At 40.9% G+C, this 22,914-nt stretch overlaps 1 protein-coding gene across 3 annotated transcripts in view; it reads left to right on the forward strand.

Moving 5' to 3' along the window:
- Window positions 1–21,438, forward strand: part of LONRF3 (LON peptidase N-terminal domain and ring finger 3) — a 36,956-nt gene extending 15,518 nt beyond the window's left edge. For 2 of the 3 annotated variants that reach the window (XM_008589130.1, XM_008589132.1), the window contains 7 exons: window positions 328–418; window positions 8,287–8,401; window positions 10,664–10,785; window positions 12,800–12,958; window positions 14,008–14,170; window positions 15,282–15,431; window positions 18,398–21,438. In XM_008589130.1, the coding sequence (XP_008587352.1) occupies window positions 328–418; window positions 8,287–8,401; window positions 10,664–10,785; window positions 12,800–12,958; window positions 14,008–14,170; window positions 15,282–15,431; window positions 18,398–18,553 (956 nt within the window). In that variant the 3' untranslated portion in view covers window positions 18,554–21,438. The remainder of the gene's footprint in view (window positions 1–327; window positions 419–8,286; window positions 8,402–10,663; window positions 10,786–12,799; window positions 12,959–14,007; window positions 14,171–15,281; window positions 15,432–18,397) is intronic. The other variant, XM_008589131.1, reaches the window with a different exon arrangement.
- Window positions 21,439–22,914: the final 1,476 nt, after the last annotated feature.

The following is a 22,914-nucleotide window of genomic DNA, read 5'->3' on the forward strand; positions in this document are numbered from 1 at the left end:
AAAAAAGGAAAAAAAAAAAAAAAAAAAGATGACCAGTAAGGGGATCTCAACCCTTGGCTTGGTGTTGTCAGCACCACGCTCAGCCAGTGAGCAAACCGGCCATCCTTATATAGGATTCGAACCCATGGCCTTGGTGTTATCAGCACCGCACTCTCCCGAGTGAGCCACGGGCCGGCCTGGGGCACCTCATCTTCAATGCTGAAATCAACTCTCTGGGAGGTGGCGAGAGTAGCAAACTGAAAAATGAATTGGGTTCTTTTGCCTCAGAAGTACTGTCTGTGAAACCAAAGTTGGTCCAGCTCTGACTTACTGTGTTCTAAATCACAGATCACCCCGCTGATCAGGGGCCAGAACCTGCTCTCAGTGTTCCACTCGCATCTTTTGACGCATCTGACCTTGAATGCTCCCTGTGTATGAGGTATGTGATGTGTGCTATCACTTACTGCCTGATGTTTCCTCCTTTCTGCTAGTGGCCCACTGCTCAGGTGGTTTGCACGTAAAGGCATGGTCTGCTGAAATGGAAATCATAATATTGATTGTCACATGGGCCGGCTTCTGTCCCCTGTTCACAGACTGCATTCCCTGCATCCCTGACTCCTGACTTGGAAATACCTGGAGAGTGGGAAGGAAACAGTCCATTCAGAGGTCACAAACTCATGGTCCACAGGCAGAATATGTCTTTTGTTTGGCCCTCATGGGGTTTGTTTTTGTTAAATTTGGATGTCTTGAGACAGGACATGTGCCTGTCTCTCACATTTGCATAACTTTCCTGGCCCCTACACATATTTAATTTTGTGACTGGAACTAATCTCAACTACTGGATCAAAAACTCAGAGATCCGGGGCCAATGTCAATGCCACAGACCTATTCTTTGGAAGCTAAGTAGAGGGCCTGACTGGCTTTTGTGTGGTGCCATGAACAATAGTTAGTAGTGGGCATGAGATACCTAGCCAAGCATTTCCCCCTCCAACTAGTGCCACATCATCCCTGTTTTCTCACTAGAGGCAAATTAGCCGCATACCCCCCCACCCCCCACTCCCAGAAGAAGAAAGATGCTATGATCATGGTCTATGAAATCATATATAATTTCGAAAAATTACTTTCATTTGTTTCATTTCCTAGCTGTGACTTAGTAGCTAAGAGGAGGGGTTCCAAGGCCAGGGTTTGAACCCTGGCTCTGTCACTTACTGGCTGTTTGACCTGGAGCAAGTAACGTTCTCTGCCAGTGACTAAAATAGAGAACCATAGTACCTGCCCCATGGAGTTGTTATGATTAATTGAGAAAATGTGACTCAGAATAGTGCCGGGCATATAGTAAGTACTCAGTAAATATTAAGTTAACTATTTTTTTTCCTTCTAGATAAGAAGTTCTTAACTTTAGGTCCTCCTCCCTTAACTGAGGAGGTTCTATGTATGGATTCTAATAGATCTATTAATTTCTTGAAGTTATATGTAAGAGTGCATGTTTATGTGCGTGTGTTTGTGTGTGTGTGTGATTTCTAGGACAAGGTCCACAGCTTTCAATAGATTCTCAAACATTTCTGTTTTCCAAAAGAGCATTAAAAGGAAGCTGAGATATTTGTACAAAAATTGTTAAGATGGTGACCCAAGAGAAGAGCAGTCAGGAAAAGTCTTTTGGTTCACCACACAGTGGGATCCAGGCAGCAGAGACTCCTCAGATGTTTTCTTGACCTTTACAAGCACATATGCCTCTCATATCAGTTACATGCATTTATATTCTGAACAACTTTTCTTGTCGTATGAATAAAAAATGAGTAAAGCAGCCATTACCAGAAACGTGGACTTTTTCTTTCTCTTAAAAAATAAAATTGTAGTTGTCAGATTTGCTCATAAGCTTGGGCAGACCTGATAACAAAGATAACCTTCTATTCAGCAGGTGGAATAGAAGTCCTCAAACAAACCTTTTGTATACTCAGGAGCTGGTTTAAGTGGAGTAGTCTAGGGTGGGAGGGGCAGTTCCTTTTCACTACGTCCCTCACCACCTCACAACAGAGTGGCAGGTGGGTCATGCCAAGGCCGGAGATGTGGGTCCCACAGGTAACACCCCTGTGGCTCCAAGCTCATGATGTGAGCTGTGGAGTAGACTTAATTTAGCTTGCTCAGAGAGACCAGGTCTTTGTTGTACTTATCCTCCTTAGCACTCCTCCCAACATGCAGGGGACATGAAATCAAGCATACAGACTCATCCTGTTTGTGTTTTCTCTGAGGACTAAGAATCCTGAGGTTTAAGTGCTTTTGTTCCTCTTCCTCTGCTTTCTCCCTTTCATCTTGTTTGTCCATGATCTCAACAGGGGGCTCTAAAGAAGGGTTAGAAATTTGGCCCAAAAAATAAACACCAGAAGGATAAGACCCCCTTCTAGTGTGCTCACTCTGAGTTTAAATGCCATTATTTCCCTTATCTGCCCCCCCTGTTTTAAGCGAGACTTCAAAACGAAAGGCCATCTTTGCCTGGAGTAGCTGTTGTATAGGCTGCTAAGTTACAGCTAGACTCTCACTGCTTTTTGATTACAAGAAACCTGCCAAATCTAGAGAGCATTTCTGATCTGACGCCCTTAAAACTGCAGTCCTTGGTCAGAAGCATGTAGTTCCCCTTCCAACAGGGTTTGTCTCTAAGACATCGGATATTGACAGAGGCTATGTCATACGCATGCTTTAGCTTGGATTATTACAGTCTCAAAAGAGTTCCTGTTTCCACCCCTCTTTAGTGTTTTTCTTCTTTTTGTAGTTGTTAGGATTACTGTTAGGTTCTGTTATTTCCCTCATATGTCTTTCGGGGGGAGGGTCAAAGAGTAGAGATAGTTCCAAATGATCTGCTGGCTCATGAAACTAGACATTTGTACCACTTGTGCAAGTTTCTAGAATGAAATGTGGTCCTACGCTGCTGCATTGGTAGAAAGACAAGTTAGAGTGTGAATTTATATATTCTGATTCTAGAGAGAAAATCAAGAGTAGGTTGTAAGTTCCACAGGGCAACGGGTGGAAAGAGTGAATGTAACAGTAATTGGAGGGTGCATTAATGAGGACCTTTTCAGTCTCCAAGTCTCCCTTGCTGGATTGGGAGAGCTTGGCTGAAGGAAGTTGCTTCCTAATTCCAGGACAGCACAACTCTGCCCCTCAATCTTTAGTGGCTGAAAATCATCTTTTGAGATTTACCTGGTTCAGATACCCTAGCCATTGGGGGCCATCTCTGGGGCTGCTGTGGAGCAGCACCTTTGGGGTGACAAGGATAGTGTGAGATGTGAAGAAAAATGTTTGATATTTGAACCAGTTACCTAATGGCCTAGTGACCTCTTTGTCAATTGAAACAAGAAGCTTTATATTAACCTAGTTCTAGCTACTCAAATAGCTGGGTGTTAAGGAGTCAGTTCATTCCTTTCTCCCTCTCTCTTGCCCTCTCCCTCTCCCCTCCTTCTCCTTCCCTCTTTGCTCTCATTTGATAGCAAAAGAACACAATGCAAGGATGTAACTGGTGGCAAAAGATAGCTATTTCCAGACAAGCCAAACATTTTATCCAGGCTGACATCTCACTGAAAGCATTTATTATTACTATTGTTTACTCCATCACCGTGACAATGTAAAAATGCTTTCTTGTGAGAAAATCTGGCCCTGCTCTGATTTTTAAATGCCTCCCTGAAGTGTTCTCTGAAATCATGACTTAAAGTGGTAAATAAAAGGGAGAGGAATTCGAGTATTTCTCTTCTCTTCTCTTCTCCCCTCCCCTCCTTTGCCCTCCTCTCCCCTTTTCTCTCCTCTTCTCTCTCTCCCTCTCTCTTCTCTCCCTCCCTCCCTTCCTCCCTCTCTCTCTGGGGGCAGAGGGGATGCACAGACGGAGATGGAGGGAGAAAAGTGTGTTATGAGTGTATGCATCTACATGTAGATGGATAATGTCTATTTGAGATATAGAAATATGCATAGTTGTCGCCCTGTCATAGAGTGGAGAAAAAAGATGGGCTTGGGAGCCAGATCTGACTTCACGTCCCAAGCCCTGCTACTTATCAGCTACCCACCTGAGTTTTAATTTCCTCAATAGTAAAATGGAGCTAATCATAATTACTACCTATTAATATATAAAGTTAATTTATATGAAAAACAGTATTGCACACACCCAGAAATATAGCATGAGAAATATATTTCATCTGTTCCCAATCACTTTACTCAGTTAGCCTATGCAAAGTGCAGAGGATCCCTGAATATAGAAGTGAATTGAGTATTGAAAACTGATATATTCTAAACATCGGAACCTTGAATTATTTCAAAGCAATAATTATGCAGCAACTGTGGCCGCATTTTTGTTTGTTACCATTCAGTCTGGGGCATTTTAATCATAGCTCTTGCTAAGAGATTGCTGTGTCCTTTTGTGTATGTTTCATTCATCTCGCTCACTAAATGCAAGTATTTGTTGCTATTAATTAGCCAGCTATATCTTTGTTATTTATATGGATTACATTCTTAAATGAATAGACCCAATTGTGCAATTCTCAGGAAAAATAGTTTGCATATTGATTGTAGATACACATTTATCAATCATCTTCATTATTAGCATCATCAAATAATGTATAAAAAGCATTCAGATTCATAGGACTCAAGTTACTAAGGAAATGAGATATTCTGGTTTGGCTGCTCTGGTAGTTAGATCACAGCAATGGTTCCCAAATCAGCCTGCAAAACACGCTTTTGAAAACCATTTTAAATTATGAAATATATGCAGTGGAGAAATGCATAAAAGATAAGTGTGATCTCTTAATAAAATATTGTAAAGAGGATACTTATGTAACCTCTGTCAGTTCAAGAAGTAAAACATTGTCAGGACCCCAGAAGCTGACCATATGTCCCTTTCCAATCAGGACTACTCCCACTTCTGAAACCACTATATTGACTTCTATTTTGTTTCTCTCTGTAGTTTTACCACTCATGTATGCATCTCTGAATGGTGTAATCTAGTTTTGCCTATTATTAAAAAAACTCTATATAAATTTAATTATCCAGAATGTATTCTTTCAGTCTGGCTTCTTTTACTCAGTGTTAAGCAGTAATAAGATTTATCCATGTCATTGCATGTAGGTGAAGTGTGTTCATTTTCATTATTATATAGTATCTCATTGTATGAATCTACCACAATTTATTTATCAGTTCTATTTTAGATGGATGTTTGGATTGTTTCTAGTTTGAGGATGTTATGGACATCATTGCTCTGAATGTTTTTTACATATACTGGTGCATGTAAGTGTTTGCCCATTCTCTATTGGGTTCTCTCTCTTTTTCTTAATGATTTGTAGGGGCTCTAAGTATGTTCTAGATATAAGTCCTTTTTTAGTCATATGTGTCACAAATACTTTATTCTGTGGCTTGCCTTTCTGCTCTCTTAATGACATCTTTCAGTGAACTTTAATAACTTTTATTTTAATGCAGTAAAAATTATGTCTTTTTATTTATAGTTAGTGCTTGTAGTTTTTTTTATTTTATGCTGAGGTCATAAAGATATTCTCCTATTTTTTCTTCTGAAAACTTTATTGTTTTGCTTTTCACATTTATTTTTACAGCCCACATGGAATTGATTTTTGTTTATGGTGTGAGAGAAGGTCCAATTTCATTTCCCCGTATAGATAGCCAAGTCTCTCAATAGCATTTATTAAGAATGCTATTTATGTATTGAAAATCCTTCCCCCCTCTGCTTTGAAGTGCTACATTTGTCACAAATTAGGAATCCCTATCTGGGTCTATTTCTGGGTTTTCTATTCTGTTCCACAGGTCTATTTGTCTTTCTGATAGTCATACACTGTTTTAATCACCACAGCTTTATAATAAGTTCTGATGTCTGGTAGAGCAAGTCCTCCCACATTGTGGCTCTTCACATGTGTGCTGGCTTTTGTTCCTTTTCACTTTCCTTATAAAGTTAGGAAACCAACTCGTTAAGATCCATAAAAACAAACAAACAAATTAAATAACCCATGGGATTTTTATTGGGACTTATTTAGGTCTTCTTTACTTTCAATGAGGTATTTACAGTTTTTTGCAGTAGAGGTCTTGCACAACTTTTGTTAGATTTATTTCCGGGTACTTGATTTTTAAAAGTAGTTGTAAATGTCATTTTTAAACAAATGTATTTTCTAATGTTTATTGCTGGTATATAGAGCTACAATTCTGTGTGTTTTTATATGTATTTATCTAGCAACCTTGCTAATACTATTCTTTTTAATTCTGATGATCATTCTGTAGATTCCTTTAGATTTTCTTAGTTCACCATTTGTGAATAATGACAGATTTGTTTTTTTCCTTTCCAACCCTCATACTTTTTTCTTCTTGCCTTAGTGCAGTTGTTGGGACCTCTATCATAAAAAGTTTTTTTTAAAAAAATCAACTTTTCTTTTTGGCCAATTTGATAACTTAAAATTCACTAATTCTGTTAAGCAAATTAACTTCTTTTAAAATAAAACCATAAAATTCAAAAGGTACCATAAAAGTGGTATATGAAAGGTCTCTCTCCTACTCCAGACCTTCACTGGCTTGCTAAAAGTATCAAATCTCTGCCCCTCACCTTGACCTGCTGAATCTGGTACTTTAGCCAGCGGAGCTTCACTGTGTGTATGTTTTTAAAGCTCCATAGGTGACTCTGATAACTATGTTTGAAGACCAATACAGAAGGTTCACCTATGCAGAGATTAGTAGGATTGTGTAACACAGTGATCCTCAACCTTGGCTGCACATTAAAACCACCTGGAGGGCTTTAAAAAATCCTGATGTCTGGCCATATCCTGAGCCTACTGGTCTCACTCTTTGTAGGTGTGGTCTTGAGCATCTGGAGTTTTTGAAAGCTCCCCAGGTGACCACGGGAAGGTTTATAAAGAGGCATGAGGAAACATTTGGTAGTTACCACCATCTTGATTATGGTAATGGTTTCATAGGTGTGTACATATGTCAAAACTTATCAAGTTGTACACTTTGTCTGTTCAGTTTATTGTACATCATTTATGCATCAATAAAGCTGTTTAAAGAAAAAGCTACCCAGGTGATTCTGAGGCACAGCAATGGTTGAGAATCATTGTTCTAATAGAAAAGGCACACGACTGGAAGTAGAAATTGGATAGACTTTCATCTGTCAACAGTTGACTGTGTGTACTTAGACAAGCGACCTCAGTTTCATTCTAGTTGGTGGATTCATTTTCTTCCCAAGTACTTTTCAGCTTTGACGTGATTGTTCTGCTCAGCCTGGCAGTGTGGGCTAAGCTGCTGGTGCACCTCCTGGCCAGACGAGGGAGCTGTGCAGCTGGCAGCTTCTTCCTCTCCACTGAACGCTCTTGTGAGGTCAAAATAGGCTGGTCAGGCGTCTTTTTCTTCTTTCTGTGCTGGCCCTCTTGGTGTGTGCGAACCCCACTTCTCAAGTATCGTCTTCAGCTGCCCCCACCCACTGATCCTGCTGCAGGTGAGCCTTTCTTTAAGCAAGTAAATCCGTGAATCTCTGAAGGTACAGAACAGCTTTTAAAAAAGACCCTCAGATTGCTTTGAAAATATCCTGCTCTCCCAAAGCAATTCAAATAGGATCTAATTGAAGTATACGTATGTATACATATGTATGTATAGATGTATAGATGTGTATATGTATGCATATATATGTGTGTATTTATGTCAAATCTATCCATATCTATCTGCCTATTTCAGTAAGCACATTAATAATATGACTCTACTGCCCCTAGGAAAATTATCCATCCATATAATTATCAGGGGTGCAATTTCGAGACCCTTCAGGCAGTAAACATTGCTTAGATGAAAAAAGAAATCAAGGTTAGCAAACAAACCAAGTTTTTTTTTCCGTGGCAATATGATAAAAAAGAAAAAAGTGCTTAAATAGGTAAATGTGTGAGTGTGTGTGTGTGTGTGTGTGTGTGTGTTTACATATACTCAGGTGAACAGGCTGGCTAAATATTTTTAGAGTGAAATCTATTCAGACACTCTGGGCATTAATCTCTATTTTTCTTGGACCAGAAAGGGAAAAAAATTTGGATGCTGCAGAAGAGATTGACTAGAACAAATGTTAGAAAACAATCTAGCTATGCCCTAAACCTTAATAAGTGCATTGTTTTTAATTGGCTCAGAAATGAAAAACAGATGCTTTTCTGAAGTGCAATAACAGCAGCAGTTAAAAACAAAAAGAATCTCCCCCCCTTCCCCCCGATTTTTCCAAATATGTAAAACCTTAACCTTGAGTAGCTCTGTCTTTTATTTTTGGTCTTATTGCAGTTTTCTTCCATTTTGATTCCTAAATTTCAGATTATTCTATGAGCCAGTCACAACACCTTGTGGACACACCTTTTGCTTAAAATGCCTTGAAAGATGCCTAGATCACAACCCAAAGTGTCCATTGTGCAAAGATGGTCTTTCACAGGTAAACCAGTATTTCTTTCTTGGTTGAGTTAGCTTACTTGGAATTGGGTACTAAGGCAGTGTTCAGCTGGATCTCAAGCCACTGCACTGTGATAGGGCAAAATACCCCCTCAGACCATCTATCTGTTTCTCCTGTTTTATAGCCACCCCTCCCCTCTCCACAAAGGCCTTCAGGAAAATGAGGCAACATCTAGCTTTTTATGAATTGTAAGTAATGAGATTAATTTGTGTTGAAAACAAAGGTATTAATTAGGTGATAAACATGGGTCCTGGTTCTAATCCCATCGTGGCACCTGACATACTGTAATCTTGGGTGGGTCTCTTTTCTCTGGACTTGGAATAGATGAGCTCTGATGTTCCCTTATCACTAATGCTAATTCCATGGTTTGAAGAGATCAGCTCCCAGGGCCCCAGAAAAACCTCATAAACCATCAATGTGGTCCTTGTCCAGTCTCTCAGGAGCCACTGTACTTATTAGCAGATAATTGGCTACTTGAAAAGCTTTGGGGCTCTCCCAGGTTCTCTAAAATTAATGACACAAACTCCCACCTTCATTTTTCAAGTGGGCCAGATAGAATGTCCTATAGCAAAAGAAGACCTAGGACTTTATCTTGTTATCCCTCCCTCAGGGACTTGTGCGCCACATTTTACAATCAGTATTAATATTCCTTGACCCTTGTCATTCCTGAGGAGAGGTTGGAGATGCAAGACTATCTCCAGGTGAATGCAGGTCCAGAAAAGTCACATGTTGAGGTTTCCCAACACCCCAACATTTTTTATTGTTTTTTTTTTTAACATTTACTTGTACATTTTCTTGGGGTACAGTGTTTAAACTGAGCGAATGGAGTGAAATAATCATCAAGGGTAGCCCCAAGGGTGTGTATTAGGGTTGGGAGGAGGGTCAATGTCATGCCTTTCCCTAGAAAATGGGTGGGATTTGCTGGCCTGATTGTAGGTGAGAAGCCCGTGGTCCTTATCTTTAAATAATACATCTGTGTTACGGTAACACTACAAAATTCAGATAAGCAGAAAGAAGAAAAATCTTTCCACATGCTTAGCACCTAGAGAAAACACTGTTAACTTTTTAGTATGTGCTCTTCCTGAGTTTTTGTTTTAGCATCAGCAGAAGGGCCACCTCCTTCTTGGATTGGCTGCCTCCTGGGTCACTGCTTTTCCCCCAAAGACGGGGACTGGGCAACACAGTTGATTCTCTTGTAGCCAGGCAATGGCAGGTGCTGATATGGCATCCCGGAGGCAGATGCCGTGGGGTCCCAGACTCAGGGGCTAGAAAGTATTCTCTTTTATCTCTGTGTACTCACACAGGGTCACACACCATTTTACAGAGAGATAAATATTCCAATCATGTTCACTGCAGAATAGACAGACACAGCCCATTACTGGGAAAAGAACAAAATTGTCTGAAGCCCCAGTTTTATACTCAGGAGCTCCCCCTGCTGGGTCTGTAGGGGTAGTTTCCATAGCGAGAAATTCTCCGCAGGTGTTTTAACATCCATTGTTTGGTTCCCACAGTTAAATATCCACTACTTACAGATCCCTGGATATGCATGGGGAAAGGGTGTTTGGGAGGAAAGTGATGGTGACAGTTGAGCCTGATTCTGATTCTGAAATCATGGCTTATAATTTCAGTGATATCTGAATGGTATATTAAAAAGGCAAATAGACAAAAATCACCAGTATTTAGCTTTGTTTGTTTGTTTTAAAACTGAAATTAGAAGAGAAAAAAAATGTGTGTAGATTTGGAAATATTCAGAAGCTAAGCATTGGGTTGTACTGGGGATGGGGCAGAGGAGGAAAGGATCAGTGATTGAAAATTGCTTTTTAGTTCCCTGAATCTTTTGACCATGGGCTTTCAGCACATCCCAGATGGAGACCATTTCTGTGAGCTTGTAAACATAATAATCAGAAAAAGGAAAGGGAAGGATATTTCCCCTTTTTCGATAAGAACGATCTCAATTTCAGTGTTCAAGGAATGCTATGAGATTTTAAAAGCTTCAATGCAGGTTTTTTACCCCTTGTTAAAATATTTTTTTCTAATTATAAAAGTAATCAGTGGCGTGTTTTTGTTTTTCTTTTTAAACTACAACATCCAGAGAATATACCCATTATGATATTATCAGCTGCCAATTTATGGGTCCAAACTACTCCAGTATGTGGGTCATTTGGCTATTTACTGATTATATCACAAGTGCTTTGTGTTTTTCTGATGACTGCATAATATCTAATCACCTTGTTCCTCATGTAGTGCTTGGCATCAAGAAAATACAGTAAAAATGTAATAATGGAAGAGCTAATAGCTAAATTCCTTCCAGAAGAATTCAAGGAACGAAGGCAGCTTTATGAAGAGGAAATGGAAGAACTTTCTAAGTATGTATATGCGTGTTTCTATTTTCAGTTTCACTCATACCAGCTCTCGAGAGCTGAATGTGCCCATTTCTTCCCAGCTCCTCATTCAGTGATAACAGCTGGTAGCTTGAAATTGGCCATGGTGAGAGTATTTACACCATGGAAATTGGCAAATGCTACAAACCAGGGCTCTCCCCACCCCCAGAGACAGTTGTTAAACATTTACTAGCATACCACTGAAGAACCATAAGCCAAACCACTGGCCAGGACACATTTTGGCACTGGTAGCAGGGTGTTGCTGGCAGAAGTAAATTGGAGTAGCTTAATCAGGGGAACTGAAGAAGTGTGTGGAAGACTGTCTTCAAATATATAATGAGGTGCTATGAGGTTAAGAACTTTGGTGTTAGCCAGACCTGGGCTTAAGACCCAGTTCGTCCACAAAGTGAGTATACTTCATGACCCTAGGCAGGTCCCTTAACCTTTCTGGGCCTCAGTTTCCTTATCTGTAGCTTGGAAATAAATAATAGGTCTTATCTCATGGAATTATTCTGAATATCAAATGAGCTAGTGCATAGTAAGCACTTAATCATTGGTAAAGTACCAATACTTGGTGTTATATGCTTCCTCTGCCATGCACAGATAGTGTGAGAGGTGAAGGGGATGGACGGAGATGTAAGTGTGTCTCTAAGCTGTCTGCCTGGCTGCAAAAACAGCTCACTTGGCAGGAAAAGCAGGAGGTGGTCACTCATTTCTGCCTCTTACTGCTGCCCTCTACTCTCCCCATCCTCTGTAGAATCCTCCCAGCATTCTGGAGGCGAGATTCCTGACAGCAAAATCTGTTCTGGTTGTATGCCCACCCTGTAGAGAACATTTCTAAACTCTGTCACCAGTTTGTTTGAATGTGCCTCTCACTTTGAATGATATGTTTTCCTCAGAAACTAGAAATCTTTTTTTTTTTTTTTTCCTCATCGACGTATTGGAAATACTTAGGGAATCTTTATCTCTATTGCTGATTCTTAAGTTAGCCTTGAGCTTCTCTGAGCCCTCCTCTCAAATACCACTTAATGTCTTATAACAAACACTGGAATATAGGGAGCTTTCTATTTAAAGGAATCCTAGGGCTGGAATGTGGCTCATTGGGAGAGTGTGGTGCTGACAACACCAAGTCAAGGGTTAAGATCCCCTTACCGGTCATCTTTAAAAAAAAAAAAAGGAATCCTAAACTTAACCCTAATGAGATTTGGGCAAATGGTCTTATATCTCTTGGTAGATTTAGGTTCAGATGTTCCTGCATTGGATTTACTACACAAACAAGAGTACAGGGATACAGGAGCTGGTCCAGTTGATGGTTCCCCAAAAGGCCATGTGTCTGAATCTTTGGGAGAACTTGTTGAAAGGCAGACTCCTAGGCCCATTTCCAGAGCTAATGCATCAGTATTTCTCAGGGTGCAGTGGCCCAGTCATCTGGATTTAAGGGCCACCAGTGATTCTGATGTACAGGAGCGTTTGAGCATCACTGGGCTAGATTACTCTTGCCTGTCTTTTGCTCCCTCCTCCTCCCAGCTGGGCCTGCTATACAAATTCTCTGACGGGCTTTGCAAATTTGAGATACCCACAGGGACCTTTCAGAGAGTTTCCTACCACCCCTCTGGAGAGCTGGATCCACTTGTACTATCAGTACCTTTCCCCATACAGTCAGCAAAACACCCGAAGAGATTGTTTGAGTGGAGATCACAAAAGAAAGAAAAAAATATGAGGTACAGCTATCATCTGCAATGTTAAGGTACTAAAGAACTTCAGCCAAATTAGAATGTGTGGTATACCAATTTTAATCTCTTAGACCTTATGCTAACTTCTGCACCAGATAATCGCACTCAGCCCACAGCATCAGTTACATTTCAATATTTTTCTATCAGCCATCAAAACTGGATGGCTCCTTGCCTTCTCCTGGTGGTACCACATAGTGATGTTTGACCAGCCTTTTTGTGTTCTGACCCATTGCCTTGAGATCCATGTCATTTGCTCTTCCTGACAGCTTAAATAAGAATGTGCCTATTTTCGTGTGTACTATGGCCTATCCCACCGTTCCTTGTCCCCTGCACATCTTTGAGCCTTGTTACCGTCTGATGATTCGGAGATGCATTGAGACAGGCACGAGACAGTTTGGTATGTGCCTTGGAGATCCTGACAGAGGGTAAGTGAGGAGCCATGCGAGTAAAGGGAGGTTGAGTGGAAAGGGGTTTTTTGTTTTACTTTGGGGTACTCCCTGGCGATGGGAAGGCCTAGCTCCTGATGTTTAGCCAGCTTAAGAACATGAATGTTTGTAAGGATCATGATCTGGTGCCTATTTTACCATGTGAGAGGCTGTCTAATTAAAAGAACCCCAGAATTAATCTTCTGTTAAACAGGTGGGATATATTATAAAACTTGTTTTATAAGAGTGTGGGCCCTGGAGTCAAACTGCTTGGGTTCATATTCTGGCTCCAGCCTTGGAGCAAGTTTTACTTTGGACAAATTACTTAACCTTTCTCTACATGTAAAGTGGGCATAATAATATTGCCTACCTTGTTGGATATGTTGGGAGAATTGCTGAGTTAATAATGCACATAAAACGCTGAGCAGTTTCTGGCTGTCTCAGCCCATTTTGTGCTGTTATAAGAGTACCACAGACACTAACTTATAAACAATAGAAATTTATTGCTCACAGTTCTGGAGGCTGAGAAGTCCAAGATCAAGGTGCTGGCACCTAGGGAGGCTTTCTTGCTGCACTGTGTCATGGCAGAAGGCTTCACATAGCAGAAGGGCACAGAGAGGGCAGGAGAGAGAGAAAAGGTGGCCAGACTTGCCTTTTTATAATGAATCTTCCCCCATCATATCTGTCATACCAGCATGAATTTATTCACAAGGGTAGAGCCCTCATGGCCTAATCACCACTTAAAGGTCCCACCTGTAATACTTTCACAATGCCAATTTAATTTCAACATGAATTTTGGAGGGGACAGACCTTCAAATCATAGCACTGGCACATAGTATGTGCTGAATAAATGGTAGTAGTTATACTAATACATTAAGTTTTTTCACACAGGCACTGCTTATTATATAGTTGTAGGTGTAGACCTGGGGACAGGCAAATAGGCAGAAGTCCTTTGAGGCACAGCACGGGGTTACAGAAATGGCTAGGGGCCAGGCCAGAGAAATAGAACTCAAAGATCTACTTTCTTGCCTGTGTTCTAAATAAAGCAGGTTTGCAGAATATGGCTGTATCCTAGAGATCAGAAACGTTCAGTTCTTTGCTGATGGCCGCTCAGTGGTTGACAGCGTAGGCAAGAGGCGCTTCAAGGTGCTCCATCAGGGCCAGCGGGATGGCTACAATACAGCTGACATTGAATACATTGAAGACCAAAAGGTAAGGGTGGCCTGTGCCAAGAATCCCAAAGCCAGGCTATTCCTGTAACTTGGCATACAAAGATGGTTACAAAAAGGTTTATCAGAACTGTTGGGGGCCTTGGGATTTCTCACCAAATTACTGCAGCAGCATTGAATGCTGCTGGATTGCTCTCCAGTTGCAGAATGACAGTGAGAGCACCCATTGTCTTGGCTCTCCCTGCTTAGCTGCTGAGTTGCATTCATGTGTAAGAAATGCTACCCCAGAGCAACCCTGGGGCCCATTCAGACTAGGAGTTAGGTCTCTGCCAGGGATACCAAGGGATAGATTTGGAGTGGGGTCTACCCATGTGTATTTTATCTATCAGTTTTTTTATTTACATTTTTAAATTTTTTTCTTTTAAAGTAACTGTAGACTCACACACACATTTGTATTTTTAAATATGCAAGCTGGCTAAGACCCCTTCCCAATAATCCATTCCATAAGGCAGAAAGATGATATGTCCAGTTAATCCTTGGTTTTCTGAGCTAATGGGCAGAAGAGGTAAACAATCCTGTGCTCATTAGTATTTACATTCATTACATAGTAGAAGATTAACAAATATTTGATCAATGAATAAATGTATTTGACTTAGAAGATAATTACACACTGAGACACAGACACATTCATGTCTCTTTTCCCAGTGAGCAGTGGGAAAATAGATGTAAAAATGAAAAGGGATGGGCTGACCCGTGGCTCCCTGGCTGAGCGTGGTGCTGACCACACCAAGCCAAGGGTTGAGATCCCCTTACCGGTCATCTTTAAAGAAAAAAGAAAAAAGGGCAGAGGCATAAACCAGCATAACCTAGTGCCTCCACTCGGACCAGTTTGAATCTCTGGTTTTCTGTATGTCTTGTTGTTTCAGCTATTCTCCCCAGCTGAACCTTTCTCCTTCCTCCACCCTCAGCAGTATTTACACACAGTCTAACACCTGGCTTAGGAACATTTACCATCTCACACAAGAGAAAACTAGATGGGCAAGCCTTTCCATAGGGAGGCAGGATAGATGCTTAAAGAGAATCAGGTGTCAAAAGCGACCCCGGGGGTGATGGAGAGGATACAGAATGTTTCACTTCTACTTTGATACTTCTAGGTTCAGGGAGAGGATTGTGCCGAGCTCATGGGATTACATAACTGTGTCTATGAGCAAGCATCATCATGGTTTCATTCACTCAAAGCATCTCTGAAGACTCGGATACTCTGTCACTTTGGTCCAATGCCAGAGAAAGAAGCTGATCCCCAGGTATATAAAATGTCTATTTATAATGGGTTGCCCCACCAGACGAGAATACCTAGGGTTTGTAACTAGATGGGTGCATGGCTACCATCCAGCAGATCAAAAGCAAAGGGGAAAGTGAATCCAATTTGGTATTGTTTGGCTTGGCAGTGAGCATTGGGTAAGACCAAAAGGATCCCAAGTCAAAATTGGGGTAGCTAAAGTAAAGCAGTAGGAACTTGGATCCAAGACATGTTTTGAGAGATAAGTGAGGTGAGAGAATGGGAACATGGATGCCTCCAACAGAAGAACCTTCAGTGGGAGTCCAAATTCACACCATGATAATGTTAGGGTGACAAGATACATACAAAGGCCAGGACTCAAGGGAAGGGTATCCTGGGAGCTGAGACCAAACAAAGGCTGCTCCAGAGAGTTTCATAACTCTCTTCCCCATTGCTACAGGAGCTAGGAGATGAGCCACCTATCCTGTAAGATTCCAACGGTAAGACCACAGAACCTTTTCACTCCCAGGTCCATCCACACTTAGCCCTGCAAGTCTAGACCTTGCTATTGTCCTCATCAGGAGTGAACAGGTCCGGAGAAAACTGACCTCATCTTTAAATTTGTCCTTGGCTGAGCTATACTAGAAACCAGCTCATTGGATTCTACTGGATCAGTCTTCTTGACAGGCCTATTTGCAAGATCAAGCTGCATATCAGAAGCTCTCCAGGAAAATGGAGATAGTTAAGTTTCACCAAAGCTTTGCTTGCCTGGTATAAACCAGGGATTATTTTCAGGGAATTCCATTTGTGGAAATACTTTATTTCTAGGACAAGGCTGGAGATACCTATTGTAACCAAATATTTCCATACCACCCCCTATTTCTGTACTCTGAGCTGGTTCTCCTACATCATCATTCCCATAACTTCCTTGATTCTTTACTTATGCTTGTTTTGACTCTATCACAATAGCAAAATCTGAATATATATATTCTGACTTCTCTGCCAAAAGACTTGCCCTCCTTACCTCTCTAGTGATGTGGCCTTGGGTAAGTCCTTCCCCTATCTCAGCTTTTTTCCCATTTCTGAAATGAAGGAGGTGGATGAGGAGGTCTCTACAGTCCTTCTTCCTCTTGCATTCTGAGGCTCTAAAATACCCGTCTATTCCCAAATAGGCCGAAATGTTTTGCTTTCTCCAGATCACAAATGTGGCTCCTTTCCCCCCACACAAAGGCATCATGAATGTTGAAGAGAGCAAGACCAGTTAATGTATCCCAGTCACCCAGCTCCTGGCTCTGGGCCACCATGACTCAGGACTACAGCATAGCTCTGAGCAAGCTCATGATCAAACTTAATACTCCCCTTCACCTTCTGGGAAGCATTCTCCCCCAGTCAGGCAGGCGATAGAGATCAGCAATGGTGACAGCATCTTCCGCAGGAGAAAACACAGATGCTACAGTGTGATTCATAAGGGCTTAATGACATAGGAAGCTGAAACCTTGGGTTTCATTTCCTTTTTTATTAGTTCTGTTGTCATGTTGCTTTGGCAGCAGCAACACCAGCAAAAAACAAAAACAAAACCCACCCAGTTTGTTCCAGTCAATGCTGCAGCCCCAGTGGTCCCATGAATAAGAAAGTTGTAAGCCTCAGATCTCTTAGAAGTTGGCATAAGTATTAACATCAGCATAAATATCTTTGTTGATGATCCTAAGCAAGAGTTCAGAATGTCAATCTAATATTCAGAAGTGATCATAAGAGAGAGGGCAAGTTGCAGACTGCAGTAATGGACAACAATGAATCCAAATGAAGTTAGAGGCACGGAGAAGCAAAGAGGGCAGTAAGATTTGGGGACAATCAGAAGAACCGATTTGAAGCCAAATAATCCCAGGTGTAGGTGGTTTGACCAGAATGGGGTTCTTTACAGTCCTAAAATCAACTTTCTGCAAGTTGTGGGCAGAAAACTCATTTCAGGCTTAGTAGGAAATAAGTCACCAGTGTCTAAAATGTGTGCCTGAGAAGCTGCTTACAAATATAGTTTTGGTGAAGGATTTATATGGGATGGGAAAGCTCTTTATTAAAAGGAAACCTGGGGGCAGAATACATTTCTAATGTGAATGTGTTTTCTAATTGGAATTTTTGCAAAGGGGGTTGCTGTTCTTTGGGACTGTAAACCATTGACTTTGGTTTCAGGGGAGAAGATAACTGTGGCCCTGTATAGTGTCATGGTCTATCTGGACTATTGCCTTCAGCCAGAGCAAGGAAATGAAGGGAGTTAAGAGACATGCAAAGCCTAAGGGGTCGTGGGAGTTGAAAGCCTGCATGTTATGTGCATCAGTGCAAAGGACCTAAACAGAATCTTAGAAGTTGAAGAAACTGAGTAGTGGATATTTCAGCTCATAAAATCACACTGGCTAGGAGGCAGGGTATATCTGTTAGGACATTGGCTTGTTTGCTTTAACAAGTACCCAAACCAACTGTAGCTTAAACAAGATAGAGGGCCTAAGTCCTGGAAGGCTAGGGCAGCTCTATCCCATGAGAGCATTCAGGGGCCCAGGCTTCTTCATCACAAAGCTCTATCATCCTTACAATGTTGCCCTCATCTTCTTGATTGAAGAAGGCTGATCCCCACCATGTCTACATTCTAACTAGGGGAAAGGGGGAGAAAGAGGAAGATAGAGGGTACATGCCCCTTTCCCAGAGCATGACCGAAAAGTTGCACATATTACTTCCCTTCACATCTCATTAGCTAGAACTTTGTCTCATGGCCTATCTGCAAGGGAGGCTGAGAAATGTAGCCTTTTTTTTTTTTTTTTCCCCCGGAGTGACTATACGCCCAGGTCAAATAAGGGAGAAATCAATATGGTGGCAATTAGCAGTCTCTGCCACACACAAAAGCAGTTCCACCTGGGATATTTACCTTGAGCACCGGGAAATCTGCAGACTGATGTTGCTTGTGTGTGAATAGGATGAACCCAATGCATTTCTCTTTTGCAGGTTAACCCGAATGGTCCCGCCTGGTGCTGGTGGATATTAGCAGTTCTTCCCTTAGAAAGCCGAGCTCAGCTCCCATTCCTGGCAATGAGATCCTTAAAGGATAGACTGAATGGTATTCGGCGAGTCCTGGCCTTTATATCCCGAAACCAAAACTAATGAGAGTAGATTGCTGAAGAGGAGCTCCCACCCTCCCCACTGCCCTAGGGGATTCTTCTTGTAAATATATCTAATTGCAATAACATCTTAACAGAAGGGAGTATCAAACAGAGGCATTAGCCTGCTATTGATCACAGAGAGAAATCAAGTAGAAAGACCAAAAGAATGTGACCTGTTTCAAACTTTGTCTTAAGATGCTTCTTGACATGCTGTACAACTACATAAACAGCAGAGGCATTTAAGAGCCCAGAAAAAAAAAAATTGATTTTAACGTAAAATTTTCTGAAAGCTTAACGTGGTTTTGCTTTAATTTTCTTTCTTTCATAGATGAATGACTGTGCGGTTGAAATGTGAAGCAAAGATATTGATAATGTTGCTACATTATTTCACTAACTTGAGGTCTCATTCCAAATGGTTCAGGTTTTATAGAGCATTGTGTTAAATAACGTTCATACTTCTTTCTGTTTTATTTTTTGCGCTACTGTATCCTTTTTTCTACATGTATGTTTCTAACTAAGTGTACATTAATGAAAAGTTTGTTGCTTTATTTATTGATGTGGTTTACCATGTACCTAGGGGGAAATAACAATACTAGAAATGTGCACTTTAATCTGTTTTTACTACATTCATGCCAGTTCTTGGACCACTTCCGTTTCTATCCAATTGGATGTTTAAAAGTTAAAAGGTGTTCAGAATGATGCTAAATCATCTGTCTTCACAGATTCCACTTTTATTTCAGTTTGAATTAAACAATATAAAGTACTTAGGGATTTGGCATAGATTATGGTATATGCCAGGGTAAACTAAAATAATCCATTTTCTGTGTGTAATACAGAACAAGGCTGAAAGAATTATTTTTCTGGAATGAAGAGGTGACTCAGAGCAGTGTTTTTTACTACAGTCTATTATAGGCATTTATTTCAGCAATATAATTATAAGTGTATCTGATTTCTCTCCAGTGCAGTTAGGAGTGGCATTTTAGGTAGGATAGCTACACCCTTCAAAGGGAATGGCTTTCAGTTTGGCGTGTCACAGCCATGCCCTACTAGCCTCCACACCCCACCTCTTCTCTGAGCACCAAGACCTGGGCTAGCATGTGCAGAAACACTTGATGAGGGCCTGCTCACTATTAAATGTATGAAGAAGCCAGGTAGGGTAGAACACCTTCAAAATCTTTTTAAAGGAACCAGACAATCCATGATCCTATCTAATCACTCCCTTTCCTTCTAGTTGCAGTGGGCCAAAGATTTCAATATAGAGGGCGAATGGAAGATGAGGTAAGAGTAAGCCCTTGTTTAGCTTCCTTAGTTCTAGTTTGACTCCTTCAGTTTCAGGAGAACTTGAAAAATACCTTAAGCATGGGAGTGCTATGTTGGCAAAGTGAAAAGATTAGGGCAGGGAAGAAGTGTGCCATTTGTACCTTCATGCAAATTCTCCCCCCATGTGATTTTTAGACAGCTGCGGGGGGCATTCTTCACTTGCAGCCTATCCAGTCTGTCAGGTGAGGGGGTAATGCTTCAAGTAATCGGTGTGACTTCTTCCATCACCAGCTGTAGCCAGAAACAGGAAAGGGAGAATGAGATGATTGAGACAATATAAAAGAGACTCACATAAGCGGAACCCAAATAATCTTTTTTCTGCACTTGCTTATGTTGCTGGAGCATTATGTTACCAGGTTTGATGTTTGGAGCCAGACTGGGCAGGTGAAGAATGGAAGTAGATGGAAGTATAGGCTTGGTTACTGCCCATGCAAACTCGATAAGGCTCAGGGAGCAGGAAATTAAAGGCTTTCCCAACCCATCCTGGTGCCCAACCATGTGATCATAACACAGTCCTAGTGCAATAGTTTCCTACTATCTAGTGTAAACTCAACAAAGAAAAGGGAAATAAGTTTCTCTGCTTACTAGATGTGTTACTTTTGGCAACTGATTTAACTTTTGCTGAGCCCAAGTTTTCTCTTCTATGAAATGGTAGTGATAAAAGCTGCACATAGGGTTGTTATGAACATTAAATAAGATAACGTGTAAATCACTTAGCACAGTGCCTTGTGCATAGGAGACACTCAACAATAGCTACTACTAGATTAGTCATAATTACAGAATATCAGCAGGAGCCTATATTTACATAAAACTACCTTTACACACAATACCCATTTGGAACCCCTTTAAACTTGGTTGGGGGACTCCACACCATTGATTTTTAGACTATAACTTGATGATTTATAGGTAATTCCTTTTGGGGTTAAGTCTGTTTGAGAAAGTGAAAAGACTAGAGAACAAATGAGGATCAGAGGTGGGGACCAATCCTATATCAGCAAAGTTTTTCCCCTTTCAATAAGGACTAAAACATAGTGTTTGTAGGTCTTGAATTTCTGATGGAATATAAATCTTGAGTTCTAGCTCCATCAGAATAACCAACTCATTATTCCCTGTTCTACAAAATGTATTGAGAATCTCACCCATGCCAGGGTGATTGGATTTTACAGTCTATGACTTTTGTGCTTAGTTCATGGTATTTCTTTATGCTGCCCAAAGTAACAGATTGAACAAAAATGTATTGTGAGCCTACAGTGTACCAGGAACTGAGCCAGATGATCTCACATATCATTAAATCATTTATTTCTCACATCAACCCTGTGAGAGCAGTTATTATCCCCATATTATGGATGCGAAAACTGAGGCTTTACAATGCTAAATACGTTGCCCAGGTAACATAGTCCACCAATAATTGGCCACACTTGATTTTGAACACATTGCTTTGCAGTTTTAACATTTTAAATAGCTTGTGTTACACGTAATTTTATTAAACAGGCATGACAACCAAATCACAAAAGCACCCCAAAAGCTCATGATGGGAAGTTGCAGTTAAGTAAAATTAAATTACTCAACACATCTCTACTTAATCTTAGTAGAAAAGGAAGTTTGATTTCTTAATAAAATTCCATATCATAGAATGCTTCACCTTGATAAGTGAGTATCCAACTCCAGTATCCAACTCCAAATGGAGATCTTGGCTAGGCAGAATTGCACTTTATTCTCAGTAGCCTAGATACACGTTTGGATGGTTTTATGACAAGCTTTTGTTTCAGTAGTAGTGGGAGGCAGGATTCAAGGCTAAGCCCTGGCTTTATTTGGGATGTACTTGAATGAGATAATCAATTGGACTTGGCCATTTTTGCCATTTGTAAACTGATTTTGCTACACAGCTTGGGAATGAAGAGTATACAGAGAAAAGATATAAAACTAAATCTAGGCCAGAAGGACATGATTTCCCCCTTGGTAGATAGTGCCACTTATGTGGTTAGTTTTCCTATCATAACTGACCCAGTCTTTTTCTAGTAGATTATTTTCTATATGTATGTATATACGTATGTCTGTGTGTGTATGTGTGAACACACATACACACACACACATACATATACTAGGTAGTAAGCAGACATCATGCCTTTCTGCTTTGAACCTTACTGCTGCTGCTAGCAGATAACCAGCAAAATGTAGAAACTGAAAAATGAAGAAACTAATCTTCTGTAGACAACTTGGAGAAAAGAGTGCTCACTCCTGACGGGGGGACAGAGAATTGACTATTTCAACAGTTTGCTTTCTTTGAAGGTAGACTGCTTCTAGCCCAGTGCTGCCTCAGCAGCAAGGGGCAAGCCGAGTCATTGCATATGTGGCACTTTCAGCTCTGCCTGTGGAGCTGGCCTGGGCTCAGATAATCCCCTGTGACTGGCTTTTGGAGCAGTGGAGCTCCTGAGACTGGTTCACAGCACCCTGAGGTCTCTTACTGTCAACAGCTTGCATACTGTTGATGGACTGCAATCCACTGGGGACTGTGTTCCCCACACCAACTCCATTTCCAAGATTGGGAATTATATTTAGGGACTCATTCCTTGAGTTCCCAAAATATTGATTTCACATCCATTTCTGTTCACCAAGGTAGACTTATAGCAGAGATGTGTGACAGAGATGTGAATGGAAGGCAGCCCAAATAATGGAAAAGGGCAGGTTTTCAGCCCACTCTTGGGCCTGAGGAATGAGGTTTTGATTTATGATTGAAGCAGTCAGCTGCATGGGCTTCAATTTGTGACCCTTTCTAAGTACAGAGAGAAGGAAGGAAAAGGAGCCATGTAAAATGTGCACATTCAATTCATCTTAGAAGGATAGCTCCCATTTATTATACTGTTCAACTATTTAATCGTCTGAGTCACGCACATCCAGAGGTGAAATGAAGAAATTTTCACTTACAAGTGGCTATTTCCAAACATGCTAAGTTAACCTCCAGAGAGAAGTGCCTGTAATCTCTGTTCCTGGTGTCACTTTAAAACTTTTGCTTCATGACTCTGTAGCTGTTTAAACATTTTT

Source organism: Galeopterus variegatus, unplaced genomic scaffold, assembly GCF_000696425.1.
Source record: "Galeopterus variegatus unplaced genomic scaffold, G_variegatus-3.0.2 Scaffold5227, whole genome shotgun sequence".
Classification (NCBI taxonomy): Eukaryota; Metazoa; Chordata; class Mammalia; order Dermoptera; family Cynocephalidae; genus Galeopterus; species Galeopterus variegatus.